The sequence below is a fragment of the Lutjanus erythropterus genome, chromosome 8, assembly GCF_056507025.1.
Source record: "Lutjanus erythropterus isolate fLutEry1 chromosome 8, fLutEry1.hap2, whole genome shotgun sequence".
NCBI classification, from domain to species: domain Eukaryota; kingdom Metazoa; phylum Chordata; class Actinopteri; order Lutjaniformes; family Lutjanidae; genus Lutjanus; species Lutjanus erythropterus.
Genome location: NC_139324.1, coordinates 10,629,805 through 10,652,215, shown reverse-complemented (window position 1 = coordinate 10,652,215; position 22,411 = coordinate 10,629,805). Strand labels below are relative to the sequence as shown.

The following is a 22,411-nucleotide window of genomic DNA, read 5'->3' as shown; positions in this document are numbered from 1 at the left end:
TAAAATGATTATTAAACAGTATGAGACCAACAGTGGCCATCAAAAGGCTATTTCTATGTCGTTATTCTTAATGGTTGCCACCAGCTCAGATTCTCTTTGACATCAGATGAAACAAGCCTGAGTTTACATTTTCCCAGGCAAATGTTACCCCTGTATTAAAGGAGTTAAAAAAGAAGAAGGAAAATTTGTCTGCAATTGTCAGTTTTCACCAATTTTTCAAAAACAAAGCTGCAAAGTGAGTCTCAAAACCCCAACATCTTATTGTATTACCTGGTGGTGATGATCAAATTACTGTAGATCCACATATTTATTACATCTTATTTGTTACGGTGCATGGAAAATGTTTCCTATTGCTCTTTTACATAATGTATCATCTTGTGGGATCTAAAGTAAGCCAATAACATATTTGTGTCGGTGTGTTTGTGGACTTACTGGTAGTCATGATGCCTTTGCGGGTGGAGACAATTCGACCCTCTGCAGTGTAGGCAGTGACCACAGCATGATAAGTTTGAGAACTCTCTAAGTTGTCCACGGAAAGTTCGGTGCCTGACACGTTGGTCTTCAGCATCAGGGCATGATCGTGCAACCGTGTCACCACCACCTCAAAGTAGACGAAGAGCTTGGGGTCTGGGCTGCTCCAACGCAGTTTCAAGCTGCTGGAGGTGACGTTGGAGATGTGCAGCTCATCTGTGTCTAAAGAGGGTAAGATAAAGTGGTGTCAAAGCAGGAAGTTGCACAATAACAGAACAGGTTCACAGTTTGCGGAAAACAAAAGAAACAGAAGTGTAGCCAATGGTACTGAACAGTGATTTATGGGCAGTCAGTCTTAGCAGTTAGCTTTGCATGACTCATGAGGAAGAAAACAGAATCAACCAGTCCAACTTTAAACTGATGTAGTTTAAAGCTACTACAAGGAATCTTTGTCTTTTATTGATTTTGGAGCCCCCTGTGGACAAAAGTGGTAGTGTTTCCACTGTAATAACCACAAAATATACCAATAAAATCCTTGTAGTAGCTTTAAGTTAATTTTAGCACATCCAACGTCTTACCTTTATGTTTTCTTTGATGAACTACTTGGTTATTTTCATGATGTTTCTGATGCTTCCTATAAATTGATCAACAAATAGTGAATAAAACCATCAATGTGTCCAAGAAATTAACAGCAACCAATGATATGTCATAAAATCTCCACACTTACTCCTGTTGCTGTGGTGATGTGAAGGGGTTTTTCAGTGGCTGGTCACTCTGGAACCACTTGCAGTTTTTGGAGACTTCAGGGGACATGTAGAAAGCATTTTCAACTGCAAAGAAAAATGAGACAGAACACAGCATGTCACTCACAGGACTAATTAAACTGATTAAATTAATGACATTAAAGGGTTAGTTTAGATTATCTGAAGTGGAATTGTATGAGGCACTTAATGATAGTCAGTGTTCAGTGTCAGGTTTATGTTGCAAAAAGCTGTCTGACAGTAAGTTAAAATGGTAAAAATTCCTTAAAGGCAAACTCCTATGCCTTTAAGGATAAACAACTGAAAATCAACAAGTGACAGATTGATATATATCTTGAACTTACTGCTGATATATTTTGGCATCAGCTGGCCGAAGGCTAGGATGTGTTTGTCGTAAAACTGTGAGATGCTTTCCAACCGCTTGAAGAAGACATCTGATGGCTCGCTTGCCATGCGTGACAAGACACGTGCATCTCCTGCACTCAACTTCTCACCCACACCCAGGATGACCAGGAAGAAGCCTCTGCACTTGGCCTCAGTGGCAATACGAATCAGCTGCTGCTCCTCTTCTTCAACACTGCCTGTTACAAAGAGCACCAGCACTTTCCTGTCACGTTGTAGAGGCGCCTTCTCAAACACCTGCTCCACTGTCGCCTCGATAGCTGCTGCCAGTGCCCGGCCACCTTCTAACTGCGGCGTCTTGTCCAGCAGAAACTTGACAATATCCTGAGCTGACTGGTGCTCGGTCAGACCGATGTCCACTTGGATGGGAGAGCCAGTGTGGTTGTGGATGAACTCATAAGGTGCTTGCTGGATCACAGACACTCTAGCATGGTGAATGGATGATGTGGGATTTGAGGACACTTGGAGCTGCTCCACTATCTGCGCTATGTAGCGTTTAATCTCTGTGAAGAATGTTGGGTAAGTAGAATCAGAGCTGTCCATGACAAAAGCCATGTCGATGTCTACGTCTGTGGTGGAGGACCTCCTGTCTCGGCTAGTTACTGGAGGCACATAGTCACACATTTGGTCCGGATCGCAGATGTCTAGAGAAGGAAAACATGAAATGTAACTTTCATTGCTACATGGGGTAATAGATCAATAAAAGATATATTTACATTTTCCTTAAATCAGTGTATTGTTATACCACTGGGATTCTTTGTACAATGATTATGTCATACAAGGTTAGAAATAATAATTACAGTAAATGACAATCTGACAATATACATGAGTTTACTCAAAAAACTGCTACAAGCAACTCTTTGGCCACCAACCCAAAGCCCCAGTATTTGATGACCAGGAAATGAAACTCAGCAATCAACTATCTTTCTCCAAACTTGCTTGTAACAGAATTAAAAATTTAGAATGGGATAAAATATTGAATAATACAAAAAAAAAAAAAAAAATCCTCAATTTTCAAACTTTTAAGAAAAGAAAAGTTTTTTTCATAATCTCAATTTTCTCAAATCTATAATAAAATCAGATCAAAAAGGCAATATTTTGGGTGGAAAATAGCAACATTAAAGTAAAGTAAACAGTTGTGTTGTCATTTTTGGTTCACAAACACAAAGCTCTTACCTAGGCAGACATGGCAGTTCATAATCTTTTGGATGGCTGAATTGTACTGTGCACTGCCGGGGTTGGGAAGGACAATTACCTGGGCAAGTGCTGTGTTGTTGACCTGGTGTACAAAGAGAAGAAAAAGATGGCCCATAATTTCTGAATCATAAATCCCAGCAACAGACAAATCCAGACAAACAGTTCAAGAAAAAGTTATTCATATGAGCCATGCCTATTTGAGCCTAAATCAATTTTCTGCCATATTGAATTTTGTTCTGTTTCACAAAATGTTTGATTTAAACTTCACCAAAGTATTTGACCAGCAAAATGACATGATTTTGTTCAGAATTTGTCAACAACATTTTGACTGGTGTCAGTGTCAGAGACAAAAATGGTGTGGTATCATTGCCTCAGCTTGTGAGAGGGTGTGTGAAAACCATGTGTCCAGGTTCAAATCCCCAGGTGGTCAAATCCTACTTGCCAACAACGTAGCAATTCATGCATGTGGTATATTTTTCAAGTGCTCATTTAGGTCATATCAGTCGAAGATTGCCCTGTGAACATTTCTTTTTCCTCCACTAAAACTAAGCTCTATAATCACCAAAATGGGCAGGTGGGTTGCAAATTACTCAGGCATAATGACACTCTTTGACCTCAAGTCGAGGCTGTAATAATTAAATTTATGTTTTCATAATAATCTCAAACAGCTTAGTCTGGAGTCAAAATTCTTTCATTATTTTAATCTCTGTCTCTGGTCTTCTGCTCTAAAAATATCACCTATCATTTTTTTCTCTCGATTTTATCTCGATATTTTTTGTTTTGTTTTACCTGCAGTGCTCTGCCGAGAGCTCTGTCCTCACGGTTGACCAAGAACAGAGTGGCAATTCCAGCATCATGAAGGCGAAGGGCTGCATTAGTAAGTGTTTGTGCCTGGCCGACTGGCCCGCCGACAAAGAAGATGGCCACCTTCCTCATAAGGAAACCACTACGCACTCTCTTGAAGGTGTTCTGGGCCACAAAGCTCATGGCCAACTCCAAGTTGCGCTTCTTCCTGGTCTGCAGGGTCTGCAGTCCTTCGATGTGCTGCAACAAGGCGCGTTTCTTCTTTGCATCAGCAAACCGGATCTCAGTGGTCACTTCGTCGTTATACAGGGTCAAAGCAACACGAGCTCCTCTTGGACAGTTGCTCTCTGAAATGGCGATGTCTCTGACTAGGCGCAGGACTGTGTCACGCATGTTGTTGAAGGTTGGGCGGCCATTGCCCTCAGAGACATCCAGGGCAAAGGCCAGCTCAGTGGGGTAGAGTGGGCATTCCTGATTACCTAATGGTGTACACACAGAGGATTTTGTTTACTGTATAGTAATGGCCACTGAATCTACAAGAGGTGGGACGAAGTCATTGTTTTGCAATTCCTCAAGTCTTTGCATTCAAGTCCAAAGTCAAGACAGGAAAGTCCCAAATCAAGCTGTATTGTTCTCTGTTCTACTTCAAATGCCGAATGAAACCAAAACTTGTGTCTCCATCTGTAGGTATCAACTCTTTTCAAGTCAAAGGGCTCAAGTCCAAGTGAAGTCATGACTCATTAGTATTAAAGGTCAAGTCGAGTTTCAGGTCTTTTTTTGTCTGGTCAAGTCAAGTTAAAAGTTTTCAAATTCGTGATTCCAGTCTGACTTGAGTCCAAGTCATGTGACTCGAGTCCACACCTCTGGTACATCAACAGTAATTAAAACAGTCATTAAATAAATTGATACTAATTTTTTTGTACTTACCATGACAGCCAGCTGGTAGAAAAAAAGACACAAAACATGGTGAGGCATTTTTGTAGCACACAACACATAAACATCATTACAATTCATTGTCATGAAATGACATTATTGATTGTTGTTAAATTATACTTACGACAGTTATCCCTGATTTTCTTGACCAGCTCACATTGCTGAGGAAAAAGAGAAATTTGGAGAAAAATGTTGAAAGATTTTGGTCAGAGGCACCAGAGATGAGTTCTGCTCTGTTCATTCAATACAATTCTCAACAGTTTGATAAATGAGCACATACCACGACACCTGGTCCTCTTGGTCCTTTCTGACCCTGTGGGAACAAAAATAGGTGTGTTAACACTTGGACATGGCCAACACTTTATTTTTTGTATTGCTTGTATAACATGTTATTTTTGTTACATCATTTTAAGATTTAAACAGTATTACATTGTGCATTATATACTATGTGTCATAAGACTGACAGATGTGATTCCAACTCAGATTAGTATATAGCTTATTGTAAATCACAGGGTGGCACCATGTTACTTATATGAAATTTACACAGCTTACAAGGAAAGAGTAGAATTTTAAGTTGCTTACATATGGCCCAGGATATCCAACCTCTCCCTTTTGTCCGGGTGTACCAATGTTCCCAGAAACACCCTGGAAAGAATAAACCGTAAGAGAAGAATTTACTGTCAGCAGTTCAAAAAAAGAGTTTGACTGAAAAGATTCACACATTTCAAAGACTATGTCAACATTAATGTACTTGCTCACTGAGTTTGTTCACTGCCAAAACTACATACTATAGATTTGAAAAATAAAGCAAAACCGGTTCTCAAGTGTTTCACAACACACATGTGGCCATTGGTTTCCAACCACACAGTGCTGTTGCCAGACTGACCTAATCTGACTGGGGTCTAAGAACTTACCCTCTGTCCACGATTTCCTCTGGGTCCAGGTCTGCCCTTAGTGCCGGGGTCACCAGCAGCCCCCTGAAATAATGAAGGTAAAGAGAATGAGTGGGTAGGTCCAGTGCAATGTAACACTGTAATTTGCAAGCTCTGTTGAAATTTCACTTTCAGGTCAGTGTTTTCTTTTACCTTTGGTCCTGGGAATCCTGGGAAGCCCTCATCACCCTGTTGAGGAAAAAACATTCAAACTTTAAGTATTATTTGTATCATTATTGTCCCGCTGCTTATTACTGCTTTTGTCTTGAGAGTTGTGTAATGGTTCAAATGGGTTAGAGCCATGGAATTCTTTATGATGCTGGCTACTGGCCATTTGGGTACCTTAAGCATAATTGTTTTGTGGTGTCCCCCACCACTAGTCATAAATCTGTAATAAATGTTTTATTTGGTTATATTAGGGCTAAGAATGTTGCAATTAAAGTATAATGTCCATTTCTATGCTCTATCATATTTTATACATTTTTGCAGCAGTTTTTAGGTTGATATCATATTACACAGATTTGGTGCAAAATGTAACACAGTGTGAGTCAAGATTCAAAGTCTGCTCTTGCTGCAATAGTACCACCACTGTGGACACTAACATCATCACACATGAATAGAGTTGGGGTTCTTGAATCCACAACCGTCTCGGCTTTCCAATCAGATCCAATTTATGATATTCCAACAATGTTCAAATTCAATTTTTTTAAATACGCAAAAACAACATATTCATGCTGGACACAAAAAAAGAGCCCAAAACTGCATGATTGCAGCATTATTTAAGCAACTTCCTGACAAGCTGGCATGTCAAGGGCATTCCCGCAGAGTGCAGTAGAGCTGTGAGGGGCTGTTATCCTGCACGAGTACTGCTTTGCAAACTTGCCCAACCCCACACCTACAAAGCTGAGATTCAGAACTGACCTGTTGCCTGCAATTATCTCTCAACCAAAACTGCACCTGCCTGGAACGGTGCATGGCCCAACCTACACCTTCTCATTTGGAGCAGCGCCTGTGCTCCTGTAGCTGTCGATGAGTTTCCATAGTGACGACAAACCTCACTCGCAGCTATTAAAAGCTAATACTTTTTGAAAAATTTTCCAATCAGCAGTCACTGACATTTTATTCTGACATTTGCTGAGTGCATGATGATCCTCCCAAATGTTCAACTTGGCCTGTGACGATGTATTGTACAAAATGTGGTATTCTCCGCTGGCTAATTTTGTATGTATGACATCAGTTTTAGCCAGCAGATAGCCTGCATCACTGTCAAATCAAGTGGGGTTAAAGGTTGTGTTGCAGGCTTTCACAATAAAAGCCTCCTGGCTTGTTAGGCTTGATATTACTATACTGGTGGATATAAATGTTAAAAATACTGTGTAATAATTTTCATTTATAATTTCACTAGAGAAAAAAAACATATTACTGTGTTGTATGTGTTATATTATGGTTCTTGCCTGGTGCCCACCTGCTATTTCCCATGAATTTATATACATTTTTTCTTTTACCCATTACAAGACATTTTTGTGGGTCACCCTTCAGGTAACTGCATGTACCTGACCCAGGGCAGGACTCCACCCTCAGGCACTTGGTGCCCTACGCACAGCTGAGGCTAAATCTAATTTTAACAATAATCTTAATCAAAATGAGGAGACACTGCCTGATCACCATTTATTACTAGAGTTCAAAATTCACTTGCCTTTCTTCCTTTAGGTCCTGCAACACCAAAACCATCTCCACCATCTTCACCCTGTAAGAAAAACAAGATTGCTAAACCACTTTGTTTTCTTTGTAAAGAGCTATTCATTCAGCTACATACAGTCTTGGTAGTAAGGGGTAGTAAAGGGGAAACAAGAGCAACACCTCCTCCCCCTCCTGTTCATCTCAACATAACTGTGTTATATACTGTTATGTAATACTAAGCAATTTTATGGTACTCATTCAAGAAAAAACTCAGCAGCAATACCACTTCCCTGATTAAAAACACACCATATGCATTCTTAGACAGAACAGAACAGCCACATACATCTTGCTATAAACCACAAAGAAAAGATTCTCCAACTTGTGGCCTGAAGCAGAAGTTCTGCCAAAGGTGCTCTCTTTCACAGTGACAATTATTAAGTAGATTATCAAATAACCATCCACTATATGATGACATATAGACATGTGGTTTCACCAACAATATGACTAACCACATAAGTCTCATATTTCATGAGTTTTACATCATGACACATGCAAAGAAGATGTGTTTTTATTCTTACGGGCTCTCCACGGGGACCAAGAGGTCCAACAACACCCTTGGGTCCTGGCTCTCCAGGCTCGCCCTACAAAGGCAGAGATAGAGACGGAAATAGTTAAAGATTCAGAGAGTAAAATGTTTCTTTAAGCAGGCGGTTCAGTTTCTATAGATTTAATTACATTCATATGCTTTTTTTTTGCAGCAGATCTCAAACAGAGCCTTGATGTTTTCTTATAGCTCTTTCATGTTTGCTCAAATCAACTACACATGTGTGTCCAGTAATTCGAGAGAGCTCAGCTTAGGCCAGTGTGTTTATAAATGAAACAAGGCTGTTATGGAAGAAATAAGCCAAATTATGTTCCACTCAATACCTTGCGACCAAGAGCTCCTCTCCTTCCCTTTTCTCCGCTTGCACCTGGGCTTCCTCCGGGACCCTGGAAAACAAAACATTAGGAGCAATTCCTTTTCTCAAAATTATGTACATGGTGCACATGATTTTTTAATCAGTTACCAGTGTGCTACTGCAGTTGTGGCAACTTATTGTTTGTTTGTGGGAAATGACATTTCAATTTATCTGTGTTTTTCGATGCTTTAAAACTTATGCTGGACTTGAATTAATGTGTTTAATATGTGACACGTAAAGCAAAAGATTTTATTTAAAAGAGAAATGTTCACAGATCTAGCATTCAAAACTGAGTACTGCAGTCCAAATAGCAACTTGGAATCCTATACTGTATATTAAATAGCTTGAATCTAGGGCTGCAACTGAAAATTATTTTCATTATCAATTAATGTGTCAATTATTTTCTATACTGATTAGTTGTTTGGTCCATAAAATGACAGAAAATGGTGAAAAAAGTTGATCATTCTCTCCCAAAGCTCAAGATGACGTCCTAAAATGTCTTGTCCTGTCCACAACCCAAAGCTGTTCAGTTTACTGTAATAAAGGGCTTAAGAAACCAGAAAATATTCACATTCACATCTGAGAAGTTGGAATTAGAGATTTTTTCCTAAAAAAAAAGACTCAAACTGATTAATTGATTATCATAATAGTTGTTGATTAATTTAATAGTCGATTAATCATTATTTCATCAAGCTGTGCAGCTTTAGTTGAATCCCTATTTAATATATGATCTATGGCTAAACAACATTATGCCTTGAGACTGACAAGCGACGGTTCTTAAAATGTAAGTTGATCAGCTGTTTATAACTATGTCGATGTAAATCTAAAAACAAAAGCCCACTCCTCTGAAAATACACACTCTGGAGTTGGAATTCAGTGACTGCCTGCCTTATAGCCTGCCAGACTCCATTAACATATTGCTCAATTTAACTGTTCTAAACACCTACTCCTAAAGGATTATTGCTGATTTCTTATAACTTCTTATAATTAACTTTGGCATTAATTTGAACTCTAATAAATGTGAAACAAACAAAAATGTAAAAGGTATACATGCTGGCTTTAGTGTTGTTGTATGTAGAAGTCAGTATGTCAATTTAGCATGTTTCCTCAATATGTCACAACATATCATGGGCATTTTATGATTTATACAGTAAGTATATTACATATTTCTCCTTTAATAAAGTGCATCCAACAGCTACACTCACCCTGGGTCCAGGGTTCCCATCTTCTCCTCTCGATCCTGGTGCACCTGGTGGTCCAGGTGGACCCTTTAAAAAAAGACAGAGCAGTGTCTTGCATATTGCGCATGAACTTGAAACCCACAAGTAAATAATGAACCCACATTTTTAGATATATAAATAATCCAGTCACAGTCCAGTCAAAACAATTTGTCATTCTGCTAATGCAGCCAAGAAAAGTATTAACAGTAATTGCAACATTCGCTATGATATGTGTTCTGGCCAGAGCATCTGAAGATTGAATGATGTGTAAAATACAATGAAAAGAATGTCAGTCTTACTCTAGATCCTCCAATACCAGGCTCTCCCGCAACACCATCAGCTCCTGGCTTTCCGGGATTCCCCTTTAATGACATGCCAGCAACAAAATGTAACATTTACAGTACTGCCATTACAAGAGTTACTGCAATAAGTGTCTAACAAAGTATGTTGTAAAGGGACTTACAGCTTGTCCAGGTGCGCCTCTTCTGCCATCAGCTCCCTAGTAAAGTGCAAGTAGAAATAAATCTTGATTAACAAAAAAGAACTGGTAGTAAGTAAGTTGGCATTTAGCAAAGATGATGCGTGGTAAAATTATTTACCCTTCTTCCAGGTTCACCAGCTCCTCCTCTGTTTCCATCCTCACCAGGCTCTCCCTAGCATTTCAGAGCAGATATCAAAGTTAGACAAACTCATACAGACACAGCCATGTAATGTGAACTGCATAAAGTATATTGTTGAAAATGCATTGACAGGATTTTTTTCTATAGCCATACAATGTGTGAAGGGAAAAAATTACCGCTGGTCCAGCATCACCAGGGTCTCCTTTAGGCCCTGCACGGTTGTTATCTAGTCCACTTGTACCCTGTTAGACAGATATCACTTTTTCAGTTTCACTGTTTCAGCACTGAAACACCCTAAAACACATTTTTCCCAGGAGGGATGATCAAAAAGAGCAGATAAAACACTTGATATACACTTAATAATCATTTTTCTTTCACATTTAAATCATTTCATGTCACAATAAATACTCTGACTTTTTTATTGTGGTATTTTTGTAGTTTTTTTTTTTTTACCATTAAATCCCTATCAAGAAGACATTCTCATTTGTACAAAGACAGAGGAATATTTACTTCTTTACTTCTTGCTAATGAGAGTCTGGGTCAACTGAAGTAGAACAGGGGCCATCAAGGAATGGATGAATGTAACTTAATGGCAATCTAAACTAGTTTGGGAATTTGAAATAGGTGATTAGAAACAACATGCTTCTCTGACTTAATGATGAATACAGACAGATTTGCAAACACTCAACAAATAATGCTCATAATACTACTCTATAATAAGCCAAGATCAGTTTAGGTTAGGGATGTACGATATTAGATTGAATTGACTGATATCTGATATGCTAATCTTTTTCAATTGAATTTATCCAATCGCCACGACCGATATATTCCCAGATTTTTCCCCCTAATTGCGAGAACATCAAGTCTGTTGTAGTGCTTTTAAAAATGTATGCTTTCACTGGGCAAAAAAGGAAACTACTGCTGACAGGCTTTTCTCTCTTTCTTCTTCATAAATTCATTGTAATGATCTGGATGACAGCTCTTAAGATGGACAATAAATTCTGTAGTGTTGAAGGAATGAGACCTGGCTCCTCCGCTATTACCAACACTGAGCAATTGCTCCAAACAGCAACTCTGATATCCATTTGCACACTTCAAAAACCTTCCTGCAGGCTCACTCATGTCACATGTGCATAATTAAAGAAACAATTTATTGGCCTGTCATATCAGCAGAAATTTAGGGCAGATGCTCAAGTCTTTATCAGCCGATACCAATGACGGGCCACTGTTATTGTGCATCCCTAGTTCAAGGTATCAAGGTAATTTATTATCATTATACAACACAGGGTTGCACAATGAATGACAGTTGTAGTCCCTTTATGGTATACACAGCAACAACATGGTGATGATAATATGGTGGACGTCTTCACATTGAAAGTTCTACATCTGGAAAAATATTGTCAATCAGCTGTGACTGTTTTTGCATTTAGTTGGTAATTATTAATCAGTTTAACACGATATGTAATATAGTTGTTGAGACAGTAAATGGCACTGTAATCCATTTCTGTAATACTTACTGGGTCTCCCCTGATTCCCATTTCTCCTCTGTCTCCTGCATGTCCTTTGGTACCTTTGGGACCCTAAATGCAATAAATATGTTTAGCGAACATTCATTACTGAACACTGACTATATAAAATTAAAAGATTAAAATGGTTAGAAAAAAATGCATCTAGACACTCACTCTTCTGCCTGGATTTCCTCTGTCTCCTGGGGGTCCAGCCACTCCACTCTTGCCCTGAAAACATACAGCAGATGCCAGTTAGAGCCCACAATCATCCATAAACCAGATCAGATTTATATTCATAAGAAGACATCAATGGGACTCCCATGCCACACAGCTAAAGATGAGAAGTGATCACACATGATGCTATCACAACAAAACACACACTTACCTCCTCTCCATTGATTCCATCGAGCCCAATTTCTCCATAGTCACCCTGCAACATGGTAGCAGTTGGTTAGATAATCAGTGCATTAGCCCTTTTTTAGAGCTGTATCTAATAATGAGAACTTGACAATAGGAAGAAAAACAAACTCACCTTTTCTCCTGAATATCCACGACCACCCTGAACAAAACAAAACAAAAAAATTGTGTTACAACATTATATGAAATAATGACATAATGCTAATAATGACAGTTTACAATAACAAATTTGTTTGGGTTTAAGGTTGAAACTAATGTCAAAGTCTTTACCTTGACACCTCTCTGTCCAGGACATCCCTGGAAACCCTGAGTTCCATTCACACCAGGAGGACCTCTTTCTCCCTGTCATCACAGAATGAAGTCAGTGAAACATGTTGACCAATTACAGGAAGGTCGCGATATGAAGAACATGAGATTCTCCTTGAGAACAAAAGGCATCTATAGATATGGGCAGTTTACAACACATATCTCAAAGCTTCTCATGGAAACCCAACAATGGTTATGTTGTAACTACATATGTAAGCAAGGCATTCAAACTTACAGGTCCACCCTCATCTCCAGGATGTCCTTGGCTTCCTGGTAATCCTGAACTTCCCTGACAAACAAAACAGCCAAGTGTTAGTTTCTGATAAATACTTATTTTCCGTTATGGTTAAAGGAGGGGTCTTTTTATATTTGAAGTACATTTTCAAAAAGAAATTTCACATTAGATACCTTGGACCCAGAAAGGCCAACTCCTCCTCTGTCTCCTCTAGTGCCGATACATTTGCATGGCACTCCACAGCACTCCCTCTCTGCAATATTATCCTATAAAGCAAAAGAAAACAAAAGTTAAGGAATTAAAGGGGGGAAATAAACATACATTTAACAAACATTTTCTGTCCTCCTGATACCCACCAGTTCTTCCATCAGCTCATAGTCCAAGTCCATGATGTTGACTCGTAGGGGCCTAGTGTACCTGAAGCCACGACCAAACTCGAGTTGCAAAGCCTCCTCAAATCTTGGCACCCGCTCCAACCCAACCAGGATGAAACTGTTCACTCCTGTTTTGCACAAACAGTTTCAGGAACAGATGTATACTCACCCATGACTTCTGAATGTGATATTGCTATAGTTTAACAGAAGTTGAAGGATATAGAGTCATCAAGGCCTGTTTGTACTGTATCATCTTTTTACCTGACAGCCGAAGTTCCTCAACCCGCTTTTGCATGTCAGCATATGGACCGTCAAGACCATCAGTCAGATGAATGACAACCTACAGTGGAAGAGCACAATTCAGTTTCATACTTACATTTCCCAATGAGTTTCTCTGGTAAGTTTAGACTACAGATGTCCTGATGTGGTTTTTGGATGCAATCCTGATCTGACACCTTATAGATATTAGGTATCTGCAGATTTTGTGACTGATTAAATACTTGAAATAATTGCTGTAGAGCTATAAATGTTTGCATTCCTTATTTTTAATGAGGTATTAGATCCAATTACTGAAGGTCCAGATTCAAAACTGTTAAATTGATAATCTTAAATTTTTGATGTGAATGAAAGATAAAATGGAAAATGAGACTCCTGCAATCCACTAAAGTGATGAAAACAGGTGCAGGCTTCAACCTAGATGATTTGTACACTACCCTCTGCAAATGATACAGAGAGAGCTGGAGTTTAGAGCTCTTCGACTAGTGAGTCACTCACAAATATGCTTAAATATATAATTTTACTGCAGCAGTGTACAGCCAGGCTGTTGTAAAGGAGAAAAACAATGCATACTACTACACTAGTATTCTGAGGCAGACTTATCACAGCAGAGTTCAGTGAGGAAATTATCTTATTTGAGTCTGCTTCATTTAAGCCAATACTGATCCCTTAAAAATTGCCCCCCATGCTGAGGATTGGCTCAGGATATCTCTAGTTTAAACTGTTTCAGTAACCCACCTTGACAACGGTGTCCTGTCTGGTTTTGAACCTATTGGTGTAAGCTTGGATAGTCTTGCCATTGAGCACAAAGGGACCACGGCTCCGCAGATCTCTGAAGGCCTCAAAGAGCTCATCAGCATTATTTGTGAAGTCTATCTGAACAGGTTCAGAGGCAGAGTCCATGGCCAGCATGCCCAGTTGCACAGACGGAATCTGCCCAGATGAACAACTGATGGCTGCCATTTTGGAAATTCTCTGCAGAATGGCACCCATTTTGCTCTGGAGGTTGGTCTGAGCATTGAAGATGTTCTGGGCAGAGACATCAAAGCCCACCAACACTTCGATTTCGCAGGCTGTAAAACATGACACTTTTTGTGAAATACACAAAACATCTGCAAACTGACATTTTGAATTGTAAGTTGCAAATTAAATGTGAAACAGCTCAGCTATTAAATCCTTTAACAAGAAAAAAATTCTATGCCTCTTACTTCTAGCAGGTTCTTGCGCTCCAACACACAGCTTCCCCTTCACTTCATCATCCAAAGTCTCCAGGATTTGCTCATTGAGCTCTGAAAGTTCCTGAATGGTCCTTGCTCGAGCCACAGTAGAGGACTCACTTGCTAGGTTTTCTAGCTCATTCTCAGTGTCGCCTACTCCTACAGCAAAGACTCTCACACCCTTTTGCTTCAGACCAAGGGCTGCTGTTTTGCTGTCATCAGCTGAGCTCCCTGCAGTGATAACCATTAAGATCTGAGGAGTTCCCTCATCCTTCCTGCTGCCCTTTTCTTTGGTAAAGTGAACATCTTGAACATGGCGAATGGCTGCACCGGTGTTGATTTTATTTCCACCTTTGTACTCTGCTTGGCCAATGGCATCTACAATGTCTTGCCTGTTCTTGTGCGTGTTGAGGTAGAAGACGTCAGTCACATCTGTTGCATAATGTGCCAGGCCAATCCGCAGGTTGTCTCTCTCACTGAAGAACAGATCAACTAGGTTGCTGATGAACAACATCACTTCATTGAAATTGCTTCTGCCCAAGTTAATGGAGCCATCCACTAAAAACACTATATCAGCCTTTTTGGGAGGAGGCAGGCCTGATGCTGTGAAAAGAAAGGTGGAATATTGAGGAGGACAAGGAGAAGAAAGGTGAGACCAAAAGAAGAAATGGAGAAGGATGATTCATTAGATTTTAACATTCTTAGACTATACTATTATATAATTAGCTGAGGGTAAACACGTGTAACTATCTGTAACATGTGTACATTTCTGCACAACTTACTGGGACCTTCATAGTCGTCTGGGCCTAGTGGGTCTGGCAAGCTTCCACTCAACCTGGTAATGAACCTCTCCGTTAGTGCTGGCAGGCCAGGGAACGTAGGAACCTGAAGGACATCTTCTGGGGTGGTGGTAATTTGGGCTAGCTGCTTTGTGTTAGCACCACCAGCTCCAACACCAATGCAGTTGACCCGGGAACCCTTAAGCAGAGGTCCATAGATGGAAACATCTTGGGGTGAACGTCCACCCGTGAGAACCACGAGATGCTGAGAGGCGTCAGCCAGACGAACACCGGCAGAGGGTTTTAACTCATTCTCTATAACATACCTAAGAGCGTCAGCCAGATCTGATGATCGGCCACCCATCTGACGAAGTCTTTTGATAGCAGACAAAACATTTTGCTTGTTGTTGTGTGAGTTGAGTGAGAACTCTGTTTTAACTCTGTCTGCATACTGGACAACACCCACACGCACTTGATCAGGCCGAACATCAAGTTGTTGGACAATGTTGTGGATGAAGTCACGGATATGAGCGATGCCAGCAGGACCCGTACTGTCTGAACCATCAATAAGGAAGAGAATATCCTTTTTCCCAAGATTTAGGGTGGCTGCAAAATAAGCACAAGGGGAAAGGGATATATACTTTATTTTGAGATATATAAGAAAATGACTGATACATTTTTTAAACATGTACTGTAATAGAACTTTGTAATAGAATCAAGCTTGGGGGCTTTGCACTGGTGGGTAGGAACTTTACCCCTGCATGACATAATTATTTATTTTAGTTACATGACAAATGAAAAATAATACTAAAAAGCAAATTATGAAAACTGTTAGTTATGGCTTTTAGCACATAAAACTATACATTAATTTAAACCTTGATTATAGAGCTTACCTAAGTCCACTGTGGGAGGTTCATAGACGATATCAGCAGCGGATATTGTTTTGACTGAATCAATGAGCTGTGTCTCTACTCTTGGAAGCTGCTGGAAACTGTCAACTCTATATACAAGTTCGGGCTTCAGGGAAATCTGTCTCAGTTCATCAGTGTCTGCATTCCTAGAACCAATGGCAAGTGGTGCAACCTTGTTTCTCTTAAGTTGGTCAGCTGCAATGGAAACATCATCTGTGGACTTGCCACCTGTAACTACAATGAGGAACTGGGGCACACCATCCTCAATGCGACTACCCGCTGACCTCTGGTAGATGTTTCTGGAGACATACTCAAGAGCACGACCTGTGTTGAGACGGTTCCCTCCTTTGCTTCGAAGTCTCGACACTGCCTGGCGTACCTCTTCTTTTGTGGAGAATTCATTCAGAAGAAATTCTAGCTTTGGGTCATCACTGTACTGTACCACTGAAACTCGGACATTATCCAATCCTACATCCAGCTTCTCCACGACTCTTCTTATCATTTCACGGATGGCAGGGAACTCCCTTTGCACTGCTGTTGTGCCGTCGATTAGAAACACAACATCCCTCCTTTCTCCTCCTGTGGGTACTGGTACTGGTACTGCTCAGAAAGAATGCAAGTACAGTAACATGGTATGATTACAAATTACAGAGTTCCTAATAGATTTAGAGGACATGCAGTATTAAGTAATGCAGTAATAAGTCACATGTGGAATTTAATTTCAACATGTACTGTAGTAAAGTAAGTGAGGTGTTCAGGCAGTAAATTATTTTCTACACAATTTGATAATGTAAAATTACCGTCAATTGTTGGGAATACTGGACGCATCCTGGCGATGTCATCATCTGACAACTCAGTGATAGTAGTGATTAAGTTTTCTTGGACAGTGTACAGGCCAGGGAGGTCATCCACAGTGAAAGCATAGTTAGGCACGTATGACACCACCCGGAGCTCTGAGGGGTTAACGTCCCTGGTTCCAATGCTGAAGGGAAGAACTCTAGATTTCTTGAGGGCAGAGGCTGCACGACTGATGTCATCTGTTGAAGACCCACTGGAGACGACAATCACAAACTGCGGTACACCTTCTTGCTTCCTGCTACCACGTGCTGCTGTCAGAATATCCTGATTGACAAACTGCAAGGCTTGACCAAGATTACGCTGTCTTCCTCCTCGCTGCCTCATTCCTCTAACGGCATTCAAAACACCTTCTTTGGTCGTATGTGTGTTCAGATACATGTCAGCCTGAGCATAGTCTCCGTACTGGACCACGCCAATCCGGATCTTATTCTCACCCACATTGAGACTCTCTACGATCCTGCGGATAAACTCCTGGATGATAGGGAATTCCCGTCCAACACCATCAGATCCATCAACAAGGAAAACAATATCCTTCCGCGGGCCCTGTGTCTCAGCTGAAAGAAAAGGACAAAAGGTAACAACATGTTTTGCTACAGAAATTATCAAAATAATGGGATAAAAAGGTCAAAGGAAATCATAGCAATAGTAACTGATGCAACCAATGTGTAATAGTCTTTTAATAGAGTGTTGCACTGCGTTTGGCTTGATAACACAGAGAAAACTGAAACCCAGAATCTGCTCCATATATACAGTTTGTTTTATTTCCAAATTTGGGGTAATTTGGTGCGTCCTCAGGTGTTTGTCTTTAATTATCCTTTAGTGAAAATATATTCTTAGCTGCCTTTGTTGCAATGGGAGGGGGTTTGGTGGGGGTGGTGTATGTAGTTAATGTGGGAAGAAGCCTGGCAAATCCTACTGACAAAGTTTTCATTACCTTAGACAAGAAAATATCCACTGACAGAGTCTGACCCTGATAGCAGGAACTCTGACCAATTAGCTATGGAAAGGGGTTTTGATTGACATTTCTCATACAAAATAATCCTAAACCTTATAAACTACTTAAAATAAAGGTGCTGTAGACTTTAGAATTTACTTGAAAAAATTAAAAGATTTTAGTGGATTAACTACATAGCTTCAGTTAGTGCCAAATGCTGCTGTTGTGCTCTTAGTGGGAGTTTGTGATGACATTAATGCATAACTTCCATCTTATCTGCTTTGCAAAAGCAAAAGCAAAGTGTATTGTGTGTTGAGAAGGTTTTATGTCAGAGCAAGTTCTCATATTTCAGGTAGCACATCTACAACACCAATGAGCTACAGCTAATTCTTAAAAAGCACCAACCTGCTCCAAAGTTTATACCGGCTCCACATTTATCTGTGGTCCCAGACTTTGATAACCCTATTATCAATTCTTTAAAACACTGGTTCTCAAATGGGGGTGCCTCTGCCTGGGGGTTTGTGAAAAGTTTCAGAGATCCATTTGAACTGACATGATTTATTTATTAATTTGTATTATTATTATTCTTTTATTTGTTATGATTTATTTATTTTTATTTTTAGATACTCTAAATAAATATAATTTATATATAAATCTTATATATACCGGTCATATACACTTCACCCACACGTCATTCATTAATGGTGGAAACTGTCTCTGTCTTTATATTTAAGTCCCAGGCTTGGCCTATTAGTGTTCTAGTCATATTTTATATTTTGTATTATTTATATTGACAGTCTCTGCTGAATGAAAATAGAAAACTGGACACTTTTTAAACTATCATTAGAAAACAAAATAATTCCTGTATAAAATAAACACTACAATTAAAAAAAAAAAATTGTCAATACAAATAAACATATTTATTGGACTATCCACCCCTGACAACAATAACCTGTATATTGAATTATTCTGTGCATAATTCAAAAATGAAACTGCAAAAAGAAATGAAAAGATCAAAGAAGATCTTTCTGAAGAATGGCTTGAATGCGGAGAGACAGGACTCCTGACAATGTTTCCAGAAATGGAAAGAATATTAAGATTGCCCTCTTGAGCGAATAAGACAACAATCATAATTTATTACAATTAAGTGAACAATTAGTTTATGCCAACGGAAAACATTTAGGTAAAAAAGATGTCCTTGTATGAGTTTGCACCGCTGTCTCTCTAAGAATCAAAAGCATCCTCAGACTCAAGAATATCCAGATCATTTGAAGAGTTCTGATCTCAAATGCCCTTTATATCACCTTTTCTTGACCAAAAAAAGGCAATGTTTTTTGATGCCAACAAGACAGATCACAAAAAACAAACTACAAATGTAACATATTAAAAACTAATGATTAAAAGTGAGCATTCATTAGGTGCAGTGGTGACACATGCAAAAGGGCTGGATGAAGCAGAAAACACACAACTAATTGTTTTGCTGTAGATACCACAATTGTTTCAAAGTGGCATTACAATGCATTTCAGAAACATAGGGCATTACTTTTACGAATAACGTTGGAAGTGATGCCATCCCCAAACAGATTAACAGTAATCAGTCCTGGGAGTCTGGAATCCCTCACATGAAATGTTGCTAAACCAAGTAATAATGATAATGATAATAATAATAATAATAATAATAAAAGTAATAAGTAACAGGCATTAACAGGTTGTTTGCATGTAATTACGGAAAAATATAGAACACTACAGCGCTACATTGCAAAACATCTCAAATAGGAGGCTGATGAGATTTATCAAACCTGAATTGAATACAGCTATGGAAGACAGACAGTTTAAATAATATTTTTAAAAAAAGGTCCAGCAATATATGCAGACGGTTCCTGCTGTATTTCCATAAAACGGTGGGAAGTTAAGATCCTTCATTTGCATGTTTAAATTATGTTCGATGACATTTGAAAGGTTCCTTCAAGACATAATGGTCCCTGTATCATATCACCAAAATGAAGTGACAGTTAGAGAACCTTACATAGTTTTGACAGATCTGTTATTAGCCTTTCTTAGATGAAATTTCCATCAAAAAGCAAAGAAGTCAGTTGACCTTCCTCATTTGACTGACACACAAAATTAAGGAAATATGAAACAGTTTACCATGGTTTTATCACCAACACACAACAGCACCCTGAATGTTATTTCCAGCTATATTGGGAAGAGAGTATATCTTAATGCCAAAATGAGGAAAACCGATCAGGACATAGAGAGTGTCTGTTAACCTACCAGGTAAAGTTGGTGAGTATGGAGGGACATCTATAATGACATCATCCACGAAGGACTGAAGTTGCTGTTGGATACTGGGAAGGTCAGTGAATTCAGATACGGATAGAGCATAACTGGGACTGTGGGATATCTTCTGCAGCTCTCTACTATCAGAGCCCCTGGTTCCAATTGCAAAGGTCAAGACACCCATCAGTTTGAGAGCAGAGGCCGGTTCATCAACCCTGTCAGCAGACTTTCCACCACTCAGCAATATTAGGACCTGTGGAACTCCTTCCAGGCGTCTGCTTCCAGCAGAGGCCGTGAAGACATTGTCCCTCAAATACTGGAGGGCTGCTCCAGTGTTGAGAGGTCTTCCACCTTTGTGCCTCAAACCTCTGACAGAGTCAAGGACATCGCCTTTCGTTGTGTAAGTGTTCAGATAGAACTGGACAGCTGGATCTCTGCTGTACTGAACCACTGAGACACGGTCTTTGTTGTCATCCACACTGAGTGTCTCTACTACTCTTTGGACAAATTCTCGCATAGCTGGGAACCCACTTCTAGTACTATCAGAGCCATCCAACAAGAACACAACATCCCTTCCTTGTGGCCACCTCTCCTCTGGAGAACATAAAATTTGAGACATATTTAGGTTCATGTCCAGTGTTTCTTAGGTAAAAGTCAGAAGACAAAAGCTAATCTCAGCGTTTTTATCATGCTCTATTAATGCTGGCACACCTGTTTTGTCAAAGTGGCACTGGCTGATTTCAATGTGGTAAAATACACCTTAACAAAGTTCAATTTGCGCACTACCATGATGTTGGAATATAAAAATGGGTCACTTCCTTCCTTACCAGTTACTGTTGGTGTGATGGGTGTGGCTCTCACAATCACGGTCTGCATTACAGAGGAGAGCTGTTCTTGGACATTTGGGAGGTCAGTGAAGTCAGACACTGACAGAGCATAATTAGGCTCATATGATATCTTCTGCAGCTCCCTAATGTCGGAGCTTCTTGTTCCAATGCCAACCACAACGATGCCCTCCTGTTTGAGAGCAGAGGCCGGGCTATCTACATTGTCGTAAGACCTTCCACCGTTTAGCAGGATCAACATCTGTGGAACGCCCTGCAGGCGTCGACTCCCGGAGGAGTTTGTAAAGACGTTGTCCCTGACGTATTGCAGGGCTGCCCCGGTGTAAAGGCGTCTGCCTCCTCTGTGTTTCAGCCCTCTGACCGCATCCACAATATCCTCTTTTGTGGTGTATGTGTTCAGATATAAATTGACCTCGGCATCTCTGCCGTACTGGACCACAGAGACACGGTCTTTGTTTTGTCCCACATTGAGTTTCTCCACAACTCTCTCAACAAAATCACGCATGGCAGGGAAGCCATTCCTTGTGCTATCAGAACCATCCAGAAGGAACACAATATCCTTTTTGGCTGTGTCAACTGAGAAAAGACAGGAGGACAAAAAATAAAAACCTTTGCAAAAATGACACTGCTGTAGTGGTCATTGAGTTGTGGACTACTGTTTTGAAAGGTCCGAGTAACACCTACTTCAATTTTAAATGGTAGGAAAGCAGACTAACACATCTTTCTAAATGCACATGTGGAGCTAAACGAATGTCATACTTTATTTCCTTCACTGAATGAAGGAGAAACAAGCCAATTGGCATTGCAGGCCAACAAAGGCTGTGCTTTTTAACATACCAGTTACGGGTGGTGTTTCTGGGGTGACATCAATAACCACATGCTCCATGGAGGAACAAAGTTTCTGTTGGATACTGGGAAGGTCAGTGAATTCAGATACGGATAGAGCATAACTGGGACTGTGGGATATCTTCTGCAGTTCTCTACTATCAGAGCCCCTGGTTCCAATTGCAAAGGTCAAGACACCCATCTGTTTGAGAGCAGAGGCCGGTTCATCAACACTGTCAGCAGACTTTCCACCACTCAGCAATATTAGGACCTGTGGAACTCCTTCCAGGCGTCTGCTTCCAGCAGAGGCCGTGAAGACGTTGTCCCTCAAATACTGGAGGGCTGCTCCAGTGTTGAGAGGTCTTCCACCTTTGTGCCTCAAACCTCTGACAGAGTCAAGGACATCGCCTTTCGTTGTGTAAGTGTTCAGATAGAACTGGACAGCTGGATCTCTGCTGTACTGAACCACTGAGACACGGTCTTTGTTGTCATCCACACTGAGTGTCTCTACTACTCTTTGGACAAATTCTCGCATAGCTGGGAACCCACTTCTAGTATTATCAGAGCCATCCAACAAGAACACAACATCCCTTCCTTGTGGCCGCCTCTCCTCTGGGGAACATAAAATTTGAGACATATTTAGGTTCATGTCCAGTGTTTCTTAGGT

The 22,411-nt window shown here is 40.1% G+C and overlaps 1 protein-coding gene across 1 annotated transcript in view; it reads right to left on the bottom strand.

The window, feature by feature from the left end:
- LOC146322497 (uncharacterized) overlaps positions 1 to 22,411 on the bottom strand; it is a 60,509-nt gene that overhangs the window by 11,062 nt on the left and 27,036 nt on the right. The window contains exons 33-69 of the mRNA XM_084724495.1: positions 21,757 to 22,356; positions 20,902 to 21,495; positions 20,069 to 20,668; positions 16,803 to 17,414; positions 15,985 to 16,602; positions 15,095 to 15,697; positions 14,304 to 14,909; positions 13,834 to 14,168; positions 13,081 to 13,159; positions 12,802 to 12,947; positions 12,619 to 12,711; positions 12,446 to 12,499; positions 12,175 to 12,246; positions 12,020 to 12,046; positions 11,873 to 11,917; positions 11,662 to 11,715; positions 11,497 to 11,559; positions 10,156 to 10,221; positions 9,959 to 10,012; positions 9,823 to 9,858; positions 9,659 to 9,721; positions 9,345 to 9,407; positions 8,108 to 8,170; positions 7,759 to 7,821; positions 7,197 to 7,247; positions 5,654 to 5,689; positions 5,483 to 5,545; positions 5,151 to 5,213; positions 4,849 to 4,881; positions 4,693 to 4,729; positions 4,563 to 4,574; positions 3,621 to 4,114; positions 2,811 to 2,913; positions 1,577 to 2,278; positions 1,199 to 1,301; positions 1,050 to 1,105; positions 433 to 693 (exon numbers count right to left, since the gene is read on the bottom strand). Of these exons, the coding sequence (XP_084580621.1) occupies positions 433 to 693; positions 1,050 to 1,105; positions 1,199 to 1,301; positions 1,577 to 2,278; positions 2,811 to 2,913; positions 3,621 to 4,114; positions 4,563 to 4,574; positions 4,693 to 4,729; positions 4,849 to 4,881; positions 5,151 to 5,213; positions 5,483 to 5,545; positions 5,654 to 5,689; positions 7,197 to 7,247; positions 7,759 to 7,821; positions 8,108 to 8,170; positions 9,345 to 9,407; positions 9,659 to 9,721; positions 9,823 to 9,858; positions 9,959 to 10,012; positions 10,156 to 10,221; positions 11,497 to 11,559; positions 11,662 to 11,715; positions 11,873 to 11,917; positions 12,020 to 12,046; positions 12,175 to 12,246; positions 12,446 to 12,499; positions 12,619 to 12,711; positions 12,802 to 12,947; positions 13,081 to 13,159; positions 13,834 to 14,168; positions 14,304 to 14,909; positions 15,095 to 15,697; positions 15,985 to 16,602; positions 16,803 to 17,414; positions 20,069 to 20,668; positions 20,902 to 21,495; positions 21,757 to 22,356 (7,623 nt within the window). The remainder of the gene's footprint in view (positions 1 to 432; positions 694 to 1,049; positions 1,106 to 1,198; positions 1,302 to 1,576; positions 2,279 to 2,810; positions 2,914 to 3,620; positions 4,115 to 4,562; positions 4,575 to 4,692; positions 4,730 to 4,848; positions 4,882 to 5,150; positions 5,214 to 5,482; positions 5,546 to 5,653; positions 5,690 to 7,196; positions 7,248 to 7,758; positions 7,822 to 8,107; positions 8,171 to 9,344; positions 9,408 to 9,658; positions 9,722 to 9,822; positions 9,859 to 9,958; positions 10,013 to 10,155; positions 10,222 to 11,496; positions 11,560 to 11,661; positions 11,716 to 11,872; positions 11,918 to 12,019; positions 12,047 to 12,174; positions 12,247 to 12,445; positions 12,500 to 12,618; positions 12,712 to 12,801; positions 12,948 to 13,080; positions 13,160 to 13,833; positions 14,169 to 14,303; positions 14,910 to 15,094; positions 15,698 to 15,984; positions 16,603 to 16,802; positions 17,415 to 20,068; positions 20,669 to 20,901; positions 21,496 to 21,756; positions 22,357 to 22,411) is intronic.